The sequence below is a fragment of the Protomyctophum bolini genome (assembly GCF_963924005.1).
Source record: "Protomyctophum bolini genome assembly, chromosome: 5".
Taxonomy (NCBI): domain Eukaryota; kingdom Metazoa; phylum Chordata; class Actinopteri; order Myctophiformes; family Myctophidae; genus Protomyctophum; species Protomyctophum bolini.
In genome coordinates, this window is record NC_137866.1 from 11,055,435 (window position 1) to 11,070,394 (window position 14,960).

Consider the following 14,960-nt stretch of genomic DNA (forward strand, 5'->3'; position numbering starts at 1 on the left):
TCCTGTCTGTTGTGAGAACCATGAGTCAGTGTCTCTGTTCGCCATGCATGTTAGCTACAGTCTTGTTCAGATGACTGTAATTTATGGCAAGTGTCCAGAATCTGTTCTTGAAATTAAGGCTTATCCTATTTGACTCATTGGACAGCTAGGTGCTATATATGTGTGACGCCTTTGGACTTAACAAGCTAAAACTCTATATACTTTGTCTTTGTTTCAACCTTTGTTGGTTGGTTGTTGTTATTTCAGCGATCTTTGTATTGCTCGCCTGACCCAAAGATAATGCTCTTGAGAGAGAGAGAGAGAGAGAGAGAGAGAGAGAGAGAGAGAGAGAGAGAGAGAGAGAGAGAGAGAGAGAGAGAGAGAGAGAGAGATTCGGAATATTTAGAAACTGTGCAGAATAAACCACTACTCTGCTCATTAATGTTTCCTAAAATTACTGATTTAATTGTTGCAGCAATAATAATAGGGACAATAAAAATTGTGGTTCTTGCAAAAAGAGGAAACATAAAAGGGGAAACAAGCTTTTGGCAAGCTTGTATTAAATGATGCAAGGTCTAAGTGGGTTAAAACAACAAAACAATTTTCCCAGAACAACTTGCACAATACATCATGCTTAGCAAGGCTTGGTAAAGTACCTGGACATTAGTGAGGGGGGTAAGAATGCCTTCCACATCAAACACTTTGGGACTTGCGTGTTGCACAGTCGCCATGTCCCACCACAAAGTCAACAAACCAGCCACTACAAAACACAACTCAGCTAAAGGATTGTGAACAGCACAGCCAGCCAAGGAACCACATCATGGACTCAACTCAACTGTCAGACAGGAAGTGATTTGGGCATTTATGACCCCCACACTGAAAACATAGTGCAAGACATAAACAGTACTTTAACAAGGCAGCTTGAGACCAAACAGGCCATGTCACAAATTAAGCACCAAGGCCCAAAACTTATAGCAAAGTAAAAGTGTTGAATTATAAACATTCAAGATGCCAGGGTAACTATGCTGTAAGTGAAATCAGATATCAAAACATCTTTGTGGGGTTTTTCCCAGTAGATTCTTCTCAAATGCAAACTTCTAATACAATGACCCCAGGCTTTCACTGAAATATCAACATTGTGTGCACAGCAGCAAGATGTGTGAACACATGCGATAAAAGAAGGTGGAATACAACCACCCAATAACCATTGAGTTTCCAGAAGTATCTGTACAGAGTAGACCTCTAGACCTACTGAACATGCATACAAGTAAGACGCGCAAACGCGGGAAGCGAACGCAGTGTGTGTGTGTGTGTGTGTGTGTGTGTTTTGTGTGTGATACAGCTGCGCCCTCTGGTGGCGGGCAGGTGGTGTTACAGCGTGACAGACAGACAGACAGGTCTCATAGTTAGTGCTCACTGCATTCGCAATTAAGAGAACTGCTACCTTTACACAAAGTGACATAGCTCTGTTTAACACAATGCTGCCTGTACACCTTCCAACTGTATACAATATACAGTATAATTTCCCCATTTTCTTAAACTGTTCATATTATATTTTGACACTTTGACAATGTAAACATATATTCTCACGCCAAAAAGCATATCTTAACATTTTAGATGCATTTCCAAACTACAAGTTTTATAAAATTCTAGTTCTACTGAACAGAAAAAAATTATAAAATAAAGGTCTCAGCTTCAACAACTCAAGTAATAAAACATATCAGGCACAGAGTTCCTCAGGCAGTCTTTCCAAAGCTGTGGGAGCCCTGATGGTAAAAGCTTTGTCACCTCTGATCACAGTCAGTGAGGAGGACCTCAGGCTGCATGCTGGCTCACATCATAGCTGAACGGTAGAGATGCCGTCTGGGAAAGGTTTCAGTAGCCCCAGCTACTGTATGTCTCAAAGTGTCCCAAGATACTTAACCCCTAACTGCTCCCCCCCCTGAGCGCTCATCACGAGAAACTCAATTTCCCCTGCAGGACTAACAAAGGTCTCTCCATTTCCCTATAGACGAATCCACAGAGCGGCAATCATAACCGCGGTGTCAAGCTGCAATAATGAGAGCGCAACTACAGGTCATCGCTCTGTGAATTTGTCTATAGGCCCTATAGGGAAAGGGAGACCTTTGTCAAGAGATCAGAAAAATACTGTACTGCACTGCACTGCACTGCACTGCACTGCACTGTACTGCACTGCACTGCACTGCACTGCACTGCACTGCACTGCACTGTACTGTACTGTACTGTACTGTACTGTACTGTACTGTACTGTACTGTACTGTACTGAGTGTGTGTGTGTGTGTGTGTGTGTGTGTGTGTGTGTGTTAGGCTGCAGTGAAAACAGTGACACTTGGTCGTCAACAAACGCTATTTACGTACTCAGACATACAGACGGTACTCGGACACAGGGACAGACATATCATGGACACACATTGCTGTCTATAGGAGTGGATAGCACCACTCAATAACTTGGGGCCAGGCTATATGCAAAATCAATTCTGAAATGAACTGGCAGGCAATGATAGACTCTAAAACAGGGGAGATTTTATCCTGTTTATACATTTTTGTACTAGTTAAAAGCCCTGCAGCTGCATTCTCAACACACTGGATCCAATCCAATTCCTTTTTTGCGACCTCAGGTCGCATTTACTATTGTACATTTCCTGTCACCTCCAGGCATGACCGTGATGACATCACGTGACATCATCAGGGATGGAGAGCCCTGATGTCATCAATGTTAAGCCCATGGAGATCCCTGATGTCATTAATATTGGCCAGCAACTCTACATCTGACCTCAAACCTCAAAAACGTAGATCTCCATATATGGAGCTGACCTGTTCTAACCTTTCATATGATGTTCCTCCTGTATCATTATCTCACTCACTTCATGGCTTAGGGGCGTCATGGTGGATTATAATCAGGAACAATTAAATTGTACTATAGCAATATGTCTGAGAGGGAATGTCACAGTTAAGGTCACAAAAAAATCTTCTTCTTGCATTTGATTCTGGTGAGTGCTTAGTTTTAATCATTTTTATACGGTACCTTAGCTCTTCCCTTGACAGTATTGACCTGACCACAATATACTGTACTAATCAATCTGCTGGAAAATATGATTGCATCTGGGACTCAGCTAATTAATGGTTCTGCTAGTACCTCACACTCACAGGCAGAACATTCTCATTGTAGTACTGTAGGTTTCTTTCCAGTGTCTCATCACTTGTGAATGATGGATCACGTAATTTATGCAGACAACACTGTTACAGAACTTCCTCCAGCTGAACAAACATCAGAAATAGTTTTATTTGGGCCCCCAGAGACAGCTGCATTATTAAGGGTAATCTTGATAAGTTGTCCTCTAATGTTAAACATGCCGACAGCTGACTGCATGGAACTTGGGTGTGATTTACAACTCTGGGCGTTTGTTTTATTCTGTCTGTTTCCTTGAGCGAAGGAACATATCCTCTGCTGCTGACCTTGAGAAGGTCATCTCTAGTGATTGTTGCAATTCATTGTAGAATGACCTTCCTCAGAAAGCCAGGCTTGTGCACATGCACACATAGGAGCCAACTTGTGTCGGAGCACCAGCTCGATTGACTTCATATAGAGAAAGTGTCCTTGTATGCCTACATAATTTATTTCAGTTATATCTCTCTTGCTGAACCACAGTCCGCCCTGCTCTCATTTACTAGAAAGGCTATACTGTAGGTCGTTTTGTTTTCTCCACCTGGTTTTTAGTAAGACTTGTTTCTCAGAGGTTTCAGTAGCCCCAGCTACTGTATGTGTTGAAGGGTTGAAGTGTGTGAAACTCAAAAGTCTGATGAGTGCCAGGCGCCTACACAAATTAAGTCATTAGCGTTTCCACAGTATGTGGGTGTGAAGTCTGTTTGTAGGACATGGCTAGAACATCCATCTCATGCAGATCATGCCAAAAAATTGTGAACTTACTACAGTAGGTTCCGTTGATAGGCTTAATTATTAGGGCTTATGCATGAATCATAATTTATGATTCAGGAATTAATAGGCAATTTTATTCTTCTAAATTCTGTTATTATTCACTTTAAGTTTGATTTCGTTTTTTTAGGTAGGTGTGTGTGTGTGTGTGGGCGCGGTCCTGCAGAAAGCCATCTCACTCCAGTTTGTAGAGAATGCACCTGTTATTCTTTAAACTAACTCTAAGAGACATGACCACATTACACCCACCAGGACCTCTCCCCACAGGGTGCCTGTTTGTTTTTTTAAACTGCTTTAAAGATTTTACTGATAACGTTGAAAGCCTCTTACATGGTTGGCTCCCAGTTACATCTGACATGTTATTTTTTTATGAGCCAGAACACTGCCCAACCTCAGGCAGGGGTCTACTTTATGTTACAGGAGATCCTTTTAATGTATTTATTTTTCTGTCAGGGATCCCAGCCCTGGAACTCCCTGCCCGAATGTCTCAGACTAGTAAACTCAGTACCTTTTAAATGTCTGTTCAAAGCTTTTATGAGAAGGCCTTTTTTAATAAACCTTTAACCACTTATCCTTCTTGTTTTGTTATTTTCGGTTTATTGTTTTTACAATTGTATTTATTTTTGCTCTACTTTATTTCCAAATTCTGTTATCTATTGAATTTCCACTATTGTCTTATAGTCCTAAATGTCATGTTTCTTCCCCTTGTCTTGCTGCTTGTGTGTTGTTCACTTTGATTCCTGTTCTCTATTAACCACTTAGAAAAATTGTTTTTAAAAGCGCTACACAAATAATAACTATTATTATAATAAAGTTTTATTATCAAAATTATTAATTCTGTTCAAATCGAGTGTTACAGTAATTTAACTCAAGAGTGTGCAAATGGAACCAAATGACCCCATACTGTCCATTTGGTTCCACTTATACATTTTCAGAGTTCAATTAACATTCAGTATTTTACTGTGTACAGTACGCATGGTTAACCTAACCATACACGTCGTCCAGGCCATATTGTGTTGTGACATTCGTGCCACTCAACCGTGACATTATCCAGCTCTGAGTCCTTGGCGACGTCAGTTGGCCACGTCCACCTTTAGCTGCATGACCTCGGCAAACATGCTGACCGAAGCCAAATTATTTTCGGCTTTCGGGAGTGATGGCAAAATAAAAATGTGTATTTTTGTGAGGCCCTGTGCCAGACGTGATTTTGAAGGTAGTGTGGCAAAACAAAACGAAATGTGGCCTTTTCTAACATCCGTGGAGCCATATTCATTAAGCCTTTGACGCCACGTGAAATCAGTGGCAGATGTTTTCAAAGGAGGCCTGGGGATCCTTTGAAAAACATCCTCACGCACACACGTGCACATGCACGCACTCGCGCCCACACACACACACACACACACACACGTCACACACACACACACACACACACACACACACACACACACACACACACACACACACACACACACACACACACACACACACACACACACACACACACACACACACACACACACACACACACACACACACACACACACACACACACACACACACACACACACACACACACACACACACACACACACACACACACACACAATATGATTGTGTCTGAAAGCACTGCATGAAATGATCCCGTGCTGAGCACTCTCTTTGAAAATGTGCAGAGCCGTTTCAGTCTCAGTCTGGGTGAAACACAAGCTATGCAGCCCAAAATAAATTCAATATACAGTGCATGCAGAAGCTATAAATATATAGCAAACATTTTGCCTGTTAAAAGGGATTACTTCAGTAATGAATCTAACACGCTAGAAAATCAAAGCACTGCATTCAGATTACTTTTCTAATGCTTGCATCATTGGGAATTACAAATATGTTGCTTCTCTTATAACTATTAATATACCTTGAAGCAATATAATGGTTTTTACACTTTATACTGTAAAATGACACACTGCCCCAATAGGACACAGTGCTGCCAGTCTTTTCTTATAGACTACATGGGAAAGTCAATAAAAGTCATTTGGTTTTAAGAGGGATTCTATGGTTTTAATTTCCTTCGGTTTATAGTGCTTGTTACTCTTAGCTGACCTTAATTTTGAGTACACATTCCTCAAGAGATATTCTTAGCAAACATAATGCGTGGGTTAATATGCGAATTTGATGCATGTTCATGCTTTAATTTGTCAAGTGTTTTCCATTATGGAACATTGTCCAGCAAAATAACTAACTGTATTGTTGGTTTTATTTGAGAAATTCATCTCTTTATTGCGTTTGCTAAAATGCAAGGTTGCAATACTTTGAGAGGAGGATATGGAGACATTTCTCTGTCATATTCCGCGTTATCATACATCATGCATAAACAATGCACTGATGTATAATTGAGCAAGTCAATTATATTGCAGCACCCAAACTAACATACAACCTCATGAAACCACAGGTCTTTCACAATACTGTATTCACACCTCATCTTGTGTAAGGACATCATTTGGTATATTTCCTTTGGCTATTAAGGCAAGGCACATGGGAACCAATAAAAAAAGCAATTTCCTAAATTGCAACAGCCCTGCTAATTTCAAGCAGCGTCTTCTATCTGCCTTCCCAGAGGCTATGGCGAACACAAGCACTAAAATCCAGGAACGATGCAGGCCTTGTGCAGCTGTAGACAGCACGCAATCTACCTTGTTTGCTATGGTCTGTTTAAACTTGGCACAACTGTTGAAGAGCGAGTTGTGTTTTTTCTGCAGCCCAAATTTAGTACAGATACCAAGTAAACATGAGTGTGAGGGCAGATGGGACGTCAGCAGTGAGTTCATTGAAAAAAGTCCCTCTAGTGCAGCTTTGGTCATTTATGTGGGAGCCAAGTGAGTCACCAAATGCTGGCGTAGAGAAGATACACAAGAGACCTAGAGGACCACTTAACCACAGGAATCTTGTTGCTACTCACTAATAGTGTGCAATGCCTCAAATGCTGGAATAGAGAATATATAGAAGAGACATAGATAGTGCACGACTTAACCACAGGCATCTTGTCTCTACTCTACTACTAATAGTGTTACATGTCAAATAGTAGTAAATACTATATGTAGTACTTCACACCCCACTGACAGGCCATGTACTGTATGATTCTGTTTTGCTATTGAGATGCATTTTATCAGCCATTTTTATTCAATAGGCGATTGTATGACTACAGATTTGAGACAGTGGGGCAGAGAGAGAGAGAGAGAGGGTGACAAATTGGGCAATAACTAAGATCCTTTCCTTGAAGGAAAAACACAAAGGATTTGTAGTTAGTACTAGACTAATCACCAATGTGATTTGGTCATAGGGTGATTAATATATTGGGGACCTTGTGTCATTGGATTGTGATGATACACTGACATCTCATAGGCTACACTAAAATCTAGTTTTAGTGTTTTTGTCACTGTACATTTGCAAAGTGAAATTTGTTACAATTAATACAGTATAGTGCCTGGGAAGCAGTTAGGGCTTAACTGTCCTGCTCAGGGACACATAGACTGGCCGGACAAGGCGGTCAGCAATGGTGATGTACTTAAATTGAGAAATGAATTTGATTGTATTAAAGTCTCAGTCTGTCTTATAGGAGGGCTGTGGGCAGTTCAGAAACCCGTCCACATCATCGTTGGGCAGATTTTTTTTTAAACTATGTTTTTCCATAACGATGGCTTCCGTTTTTGCATAGCTAATTTTCGGGAATAGAAAGCCTGCCGTTTCTATTGGCTTGGATTCCCCCGTCGATGATGTCACTGGTGGACGGGTTTCTGAACTGCCCACAGCCCTCCTATGAAACACAGACAGAGTAGAAAATAATTGTGGCATTTTATCATGTACATTAGTGAGCACCAATTATATGAAGGCAGGTTTAAAAGTGGTCCTTTAACAATCCTATAATATGTATAATCCTACATTATATTATAGACTGTGGTACTGATAAAGCTGAGCACATATTCACTTATTACACTGCCAAAACATTGGTTTCTATTCCTCTATGTCCAATCCCGTACATAATAAAATATTGGCACTTTGGCTACTGGTGTGTGTGGGAAGCTTTATGCCTCTTGAACTTGAAGATGAGTCATTTGCACAAATTGCACATATTCACTGGGTGCACAAATCATTACCAGTTACTGACATTGGTTCGTACTCAGGCACTGGAAAAACTTTCTTCTTTAAATTGTGTCTGAATAATCCCATGAGGGATGCGCTGTGAAAGGCAGCCAGACACGAAAATACAATTATTAATTCATTAATTTGTTCATACAGAGTTGTTCTCTTTGTCTGTGTTGTTCTGGGTTTGACTCGACCCAGTTTGACATCTTACTCAGGATCCAACTTGGGATAAAGAGGAAACGGGTTTCTATGTATGGCCACAGACACGTGGAGCCAAGAGTAATATACTGCATGTTACTAACAAGACTGTGGGAATAATGGAAATGTCTGGCTAGGTCTTCTGATGAGTCTGACCATCCATGTACTATCCAATGACCTTAGATACGCACTCGCAGTCGCAGGTGTAATGAGTAAAACCCGTCTAGTAGTTTTCCCATAAAATAAAACGCTGATTCACCCAAAATGAGTCCAGCAAATTCTTTGTAATTTCCTGGTGACAATTTAAATGGTCAAGCATCTGGACATTATACTTTTGGAGCTTTTGGGTCACACTTACTATTAAAGGAAGTATATAATCTGAACATCCAGCATTAAGTCCCCAGTAGCTCAACATGGTAACATACGTAAGCAGACACTCTACATTTGTCCATAAAAGGAACAATTAACTAACCACTCATTAGGTCTTACAGTAGATATGGCTAAATGTAGCCGTTTTGGAATTCCCCCTCTACTTTCAACACACACATTCTGTCAAGTGGGAGGGATGAGGTTAGTTGCATGTGGGGGCGAGGTTAAGTGACTAAGACGTTATGTAGCATAAATACAGATTCCACCGCTCCACGGGTACAAAGGAGAACGACAACAAGTGTGACGAGTCAAAACAAAAAGCGGAGCCAACACTGCAGCGTGGAAACTTTGTTGACATTCATCAATCTTCACTTTAGAAGCAAGGATTTTTCCCCTCTCATCTAACTGAGATCTTGTTCGTGGATAGGTTTCTATTGCAACTTAACTTCACTATTGGTCTCAATATGAGATCCTGGGCTTCAGCTCTACTTGTTTTGGGGATGTGCTCAATGGATGGTTGGAGCCTTCCCCTCAAATCTGTGTTTGTCACCTTCCCGAACGATGTCAATAAAAACATGACTGATATGGAACTGGCAGAAGTGAGTAGTAGATGGTTTATTTTGCTTGGAGTTATTAGTGTTCTTAGAACATTGCGTGTTCTGTGAAGTGGAAAATGTGTCTAAATTACCTTTTTCTTCAAAAAAACAAATATACTTAGGATATTTCACCTCGTTGTACGGGTTTTGACGTGAGTTTTGACATGTTCCCCTGCAGAGTTACCTAAACAAATTTGGCTACATGAACACTATGCAACGCAGTGGCTTTCAGTCCATGGTGTCCACCTCCAAAGCCCTGAAGAGGATGCAGAGGCAGATGGGTTTAGAGGAAACTGGACAGCTGGACAAGCCCACATTGGAGGCCATGAGGCATCCTCGGTGTGGAGTTCCTGACGTACGCAGCTACAAGACATTCGAGGGTGACCTCAAATGGGACCATAATGACATCACTTACAGGTGAGAAGACTCTGTCAATATAATCATTGTCAAGATGACGACTTGTATGTCCAAAAAATAGTTCAATGTAGTTATTATTTAGTAACAACCTCTTGTTAATACCTTTCATTGGTTAAATATTTATAAAACCCACGACAGACCTAACCACTTTGACTTTCCACTATTTTCAACATCTTTCAGCTGATCTACTAGATTGTTTTTAGCTGATCTTTTCTACAAGCTCATAACCGACATAACACGTTGCATTGCATTTTTTTGCTGCTTTTGCGCGAAACTGTTAATGCTACATTATATTGGGTTATTAGTCATGCTCGTTAACTTTTACCTTTTCTTCTGTACGATTGAATGCAAATAGTGTGTAAACTGATTGTTGTGTTACTGTAATGCTCGTGGCATATGATTTTCACCATAAATCACCAAGAATATCCGACTGTGAACATATTGAAATGTTTCTTCTCATCATTAAGCTAAAATGAGTCCGTATATATCACTCTGCTATTCTCCAAAGGATCATAAACTACTCTCCAGACATGGAAAGCTCATTGATTGACGACGCCTTCGCCAGAGCCTTCAATGTATGGAGTGAGGTCACTCCACTGACCTTCACTCGACTTTTTGACGGGACTGCTGACATCATGATATCATTTGGAAAAGCCGGTAAGCGGTTAAGGTATCTAATTTAAGCAATTTAATTAAGTCTGTCTGAGATATAGCAGAATGCATCATTTAACACAAATGACAGGATATGTTAAAGTAAACTTTGTTAAATGAAGAAAATGTATAGCCGCACGCAGTATACCTGTCCGAAACGTTGGTTTCTCCTCTGTGTCCACAATAAATGTGTGTGGCTATACATATTTTCATTTACTATAGTATCTTTCCTATTGGCTGGCACCTCACAAGGACTGGTGTGCTGTGCTCCTTTTGCTTAAAGTACACGTTGTTGTTATTTTACATTGTATACATAATTTAAGCTACATAACTGAATTGTGGTATATCCATTCAGGATAAATTAAAAAAGTAGTGTAATATTATAATGCATGCGGTTTCATTGTTACTAGACCATGGAGATCCATATCCATTTGATGGTAAAGATGGCCTGCTGGCACATGCCTATCCACCTGGTGAGGGGATGCAGGGAGATGCTCACTTTGATGATGATGAGTACTGGACGTTGGGCAAAGGACCAGGTAAAGGCATTAAGGCAACCTACCTAGCTTCACAGTCATGGAACAACGTCTCCCCCTAGTGTTGCATTTATTAATTACAACCAAATGATGTGTAATGTCTGTTATTATCACTCAAGCTGTGAAGACTCGCTATGGCAATGCAGAGGGTGCCATGTGCCAATTCCCCTTCCTTTTTGAGGGCAAGTCCTACAGCAGCTGCACCGCAGATGGCCGTGATGACAACTTGCCATGGTGTGCCACCACAGCAGACTATGGAAAGGACAAGAAATTTGGCTTTTGCCCCAGTGAACGTAAGTTGGACAATTTATACTCTAGAGACAAATCATATAGGTCAGAAAGTTACATGCTGTCTTATTCAACTCCCAAACTCATCTCACGGCTTGAAACCCCCAACAGTTCTGTACACATTTGGAGGAAACAGCAACGAAGCCGAGTGTGTCTTTCCCTTTGTGTTTCTGGGAGAGACATATGACAAATGTACCACGGAGGGACGCAGCGATGAGTACCGCTGGTGTGCCACCACATCCAACTTTGACACGGACAAGAAATATGGATTCTGTCCTACTCGAGGTGAGTGCCAGTCATAGCTGTGCATGAAGAAGAATTATTGCGCCTTGCTGTAACAATGGCTTGATCCCTTATTGTCTTATCTGTTTGAACAGAGACTGCCACGCTTGGCGGAAATTCTGAAGGAGAGCCCTGCCACTTTCCATTTGTGTTCCTCGGGAAAAAGTATGACTCCTGTACCAGTGAGGGACGAGGAGACGGCAAGCTGTGGTGTGCTACTACAAATGACTATGATGATGACAAGAAATGGGGATTCTGTCCCGACAATGGTGAGTAAAGGCTAGTATATAGGTTGTTGCACAAAACAGGCTACCTAGGCTTAATATTAAAAGCATGTAGAGGAAGACTAAGTAGAATATATTATGCATTAATGTTGTTGCCCATTCCCACTGATTTTTAACACAATAATAATTGCTATACCTCACAGGTTACAGCCTTTTCCTGGTGGCAGCCCATGAGTTTGGACATGCCTTGGGCTTGGACCACTCCAACATCAGAGATGCACTCATGTACCCCATGTACAGCTATGTAGAGACGTTTTCCCTGAATCAAGATGATGTTGAAGGCATTCAGTATCTATATGGTATATATCAACACTTTACTATGCGTGCATATAATCACACTAATCTCAGAATGCAAAGAGGGAACACATTTTCAACTTCAATTCTAGTTTCTTACCAGTGATTTATTTTTCTACAGGACCTAAAACAGGCCCTGACCCCACTCCTCCTCAGCCCACTGCCCCCACCACCACCACCACCACTACCTTCTCCCCAGACACCAGTGATGAGCCTGACACTCCAGCTACCACAGAACCCACCACAACCGCCACCACAAGACCTGTTGATCCAACCAAAGATGCCTGCCAGGTGGCCTCATTCGACGCTATCACTGAGATCGAGAAAGAGTTGCATTTCTTCAAGGATGGGTAAGAAACTTTTCTCTTTCTTTTCCTTTTTTCGTAATTGTGTACAGTTGTGAGTTATTTATTTTGTGTATAGTGTATACTGTATTGTCTGTATATAATATGTTGGTGTGATGTAGGACGTTATTGTGTGAAAAGAAAATAAATAAATAAATGTTGTTTTATATTTGTTGACATATAGTAAACTGAGTTAAACTTTACTGGCAGATGAGTGTTTTTTTCACTATTCTGTTTCATAAAATAGTCTTTCTGGTTGATTAAAAAAGAAAAACATTCAAGTAACATATTGTGACCGTGTGCTTATTTGTGCATCGATCAAACAGACATTACTGGAAGATGTCCAGCAAGAACAACGGAGGGCTCAAGGGTCCGTTTTCTACATCTCAGAGATGGCCTGCTCTGCCAGCTGACATTGATACCGTCTTTGAGGATCTCCTGACCAAGAAACTGTACTTCTTCTCAGGTAACATACAAATACAGTATGTTTACTAATCGAAATATAGTCTTCAACATTTCCTTGACCCATTTAGGACTGAGGACGATTCTAAAAATGCCTTCTAAAGCCTGACCTACGTTTTCTGAAAAACATCTAATGTTAACAGGGGTTCCCGTCCAGAAGGGTTAAAACACCAAAAAGGGGTTCCCTTCCCGTCCTGAATGGGTTAATAGTGCTTTGTATTAAGTTATAATGAACTCACCTATATGATATTCTTTCCACCATAGGGTCTCGGTTCTGGGTATATACAGGAACAAAATTGCTGGGTCCCCGAGGCATAGAGAAGCTGGGCCTACCCAGTAGTGTTCAGAAGGTGGAAGGAGCACTGCAGAGAGGGAAAGGCAAAGTCCTGCTTTTCAGTGGGGAGAACTATTGGAGGTGAGATTCATTTGGAGTGCCCATATTGGGCATGCAGGTCTGTAACAAAAAAGGTTGCCAGTTATAATTTTCCTACTCTTTACAATCTGGCATCAGTAATAACTATTCTTTCCCTCAATACCGACCAAATTGTGCTTGAGCAAAAGACTGAATCATCTGCAACATCTCCCAGGCTGTTACTGCAATGTTTTAACTAGCTTGCGTGCTAATTAAGTCCATCTGAAAAAAGAAAGAAAACTAAAATCCTACAAACAGCGAACTTGTGTAGGCACACTGTATGAACAGAGACCCAGAAGGTGCTCTTCAGTAGTTGCAGATACCAGTACATTTTGCTACCGGAAGAGTTGCCTCGTTTTTCCCTTCGGTTATAAAGCCATATATATGCAAATAGAATTCCTAAAGAACATGGTACATTATGTGTAGTATGTTATATTTGTTTTTATATTTTTCTACTGCACTGTCTGACATGTCTGATCAAAACAGGCTTGATGTGAAGGCCCAGAAGATTGACAAAGGGTACCCCCGATACACAGATTTGGTCTTTGGTGGAGTCCCCAATGATGCTCATGATGTGTTCCAGTACAAAGGTAAAAGTATTATTTTTATTTAATCAAAACTATAAACTATCACTATACTATATATTGCTATGTATGAAGGAATCCATTGTTGTAATACATTTAATATCTCTATTCCAGGTCACATTTACTTCTGTCGGGATCGCTTCTACTGGCGTATGAACAGTCGCAGACAGGTGGACCGTGTGGGCTATGTGAAGTACGACCTTCTGAAGTGTACAGATTCCTCAAATTTTCGCTACTGAGGGAAAGATAAAGAAAACACCATGTGCTGGACAATCTGTGTCAGGGCATCCTTTTCTGTTCTCCTGTGTAGGACATTTGTGACATTCAAGTGGAATATGCTTGTGTACAGCCTGATTTGTGTGTGCTTTATGACATGGTGAACTCACTCAACTGGCCTTAATGCCTACAAGCAACGCAATGGCTCTCCGCTCAGGAAAGCCAAATATCACAAGCTCTCAATCGAATAATCTGTGAACGGATCAAGTGTGGTCTAAAAAGGTTAGACCTATAAACATAGTACCATAGTCCAAATACTCCAAAGCAGTATCTCTGCATCAGAGTGCCTTCCTTATTTGTTGATGAAAGATTTATATATGTCTGACAGGCTCAGACTGCAACAGTATTGATTTAAACTAGTTATTTATAGAATTTGTTGTGTTTATTTTTTTTGGTTTGTTTTGTAATTATGGGGATTTTATTTCTATAAAATGGCCTTGAAGGCCAGTTACTTGCACTGGGTGACATTGCATGTCTCCTTCACTGAAATTATTTATGACACGTTTTGTAATGAAGTTCAACTTTAAATGCAATAAAAAATATGTGGGAATGTACCTACTCCTGTCCACTTCATTATTATCGCCAAACAGATATAGATAAATACACAAAATGTAGTTATGTAATTTACATATACAGGTATATATAATGGATAGACCTATAGGCTACACAAAATAACAAATTTATGTTCATGTGCGTCCTCGCTAAATGTTAATTAATCAAAGAATGTTGTATGCTTGTTGCAAAATATTGAATCATTCCCTGTTCGGCCATTGAGCGCATATGGATATTACTCCGCAACAAATAGACTAATACGCCTTCCTCTAAAGACAATAGTCATAGAATGAAAATAAATATCTTCTTTACCAAGGATCTGTATTAAAATGTAACGTTTAAAATTC

General features: G+C 40.5%; 1 protein-coding gene across 1 annotated transcript; it reads left to right on the forward strand.

Annotated features, from left to right (window-relative positions):
• Positions 1–8,929: 8,929 nt before the first annotated feature.
• On the forward strand, positions 8,930–14,615 carry mmp9 (matrix metallopeptidase 9). Its single transcript, XM_080764255.1, has 13 exons — positions 8,930–9,234; positions 9,410–9,648; positions 10,157–10,305; positions 10,710–10,838; positions 10,955–11,128; positions 11,235–11,408; positions 11,501–11,674; positions 11,833–11,988; positions 12,105–12,333; positions 12,654–12,793; positions 13,054–13,204; positions 13,688–13,791; positions 13,900–14,615. Exons 1-13 carry the CDS (start codon positions 9,100–9,102, stop codon positions 14,022–14,024), a joined length of 2,079 nt encoding a protein of 692 aa, XP_080620381.1. The 5' UTR covers positions 8,930–9,099; the 3' UTR covers positions 14,025–14,615.
• The last annotated feature ends 345 nt before the right edge of the window (positions 14,616–14,960 follow it).

What these genes read in the sequence shown, in the direction of transcription:
- mmp9 (XM_080764255.1), top strand. Translation starts at nt 9,100, where the DNA reads ATGAGATCCTGGGCTTCAGCTCTACTTGTTTTGGGGATGTGCTCAATG. An exon ending in GATATCATTTGGAAAAGCCG is followed by an intron (nt 10,306 to 10,709) that starts GTAAGCGGTTAA and finishes CATTGTTACTAG; the next exon opens with ACCATGGAGATCCATATCCA. An exon ending in TTGCATTTCTTCAAGGATGG is followed by an intron (nt 12,334 to 12,653) that starts GTAAGAAACTTT and finishes TCGATCAAACAG; the next exon opens with ACATTACTGGAAGATGTCCA.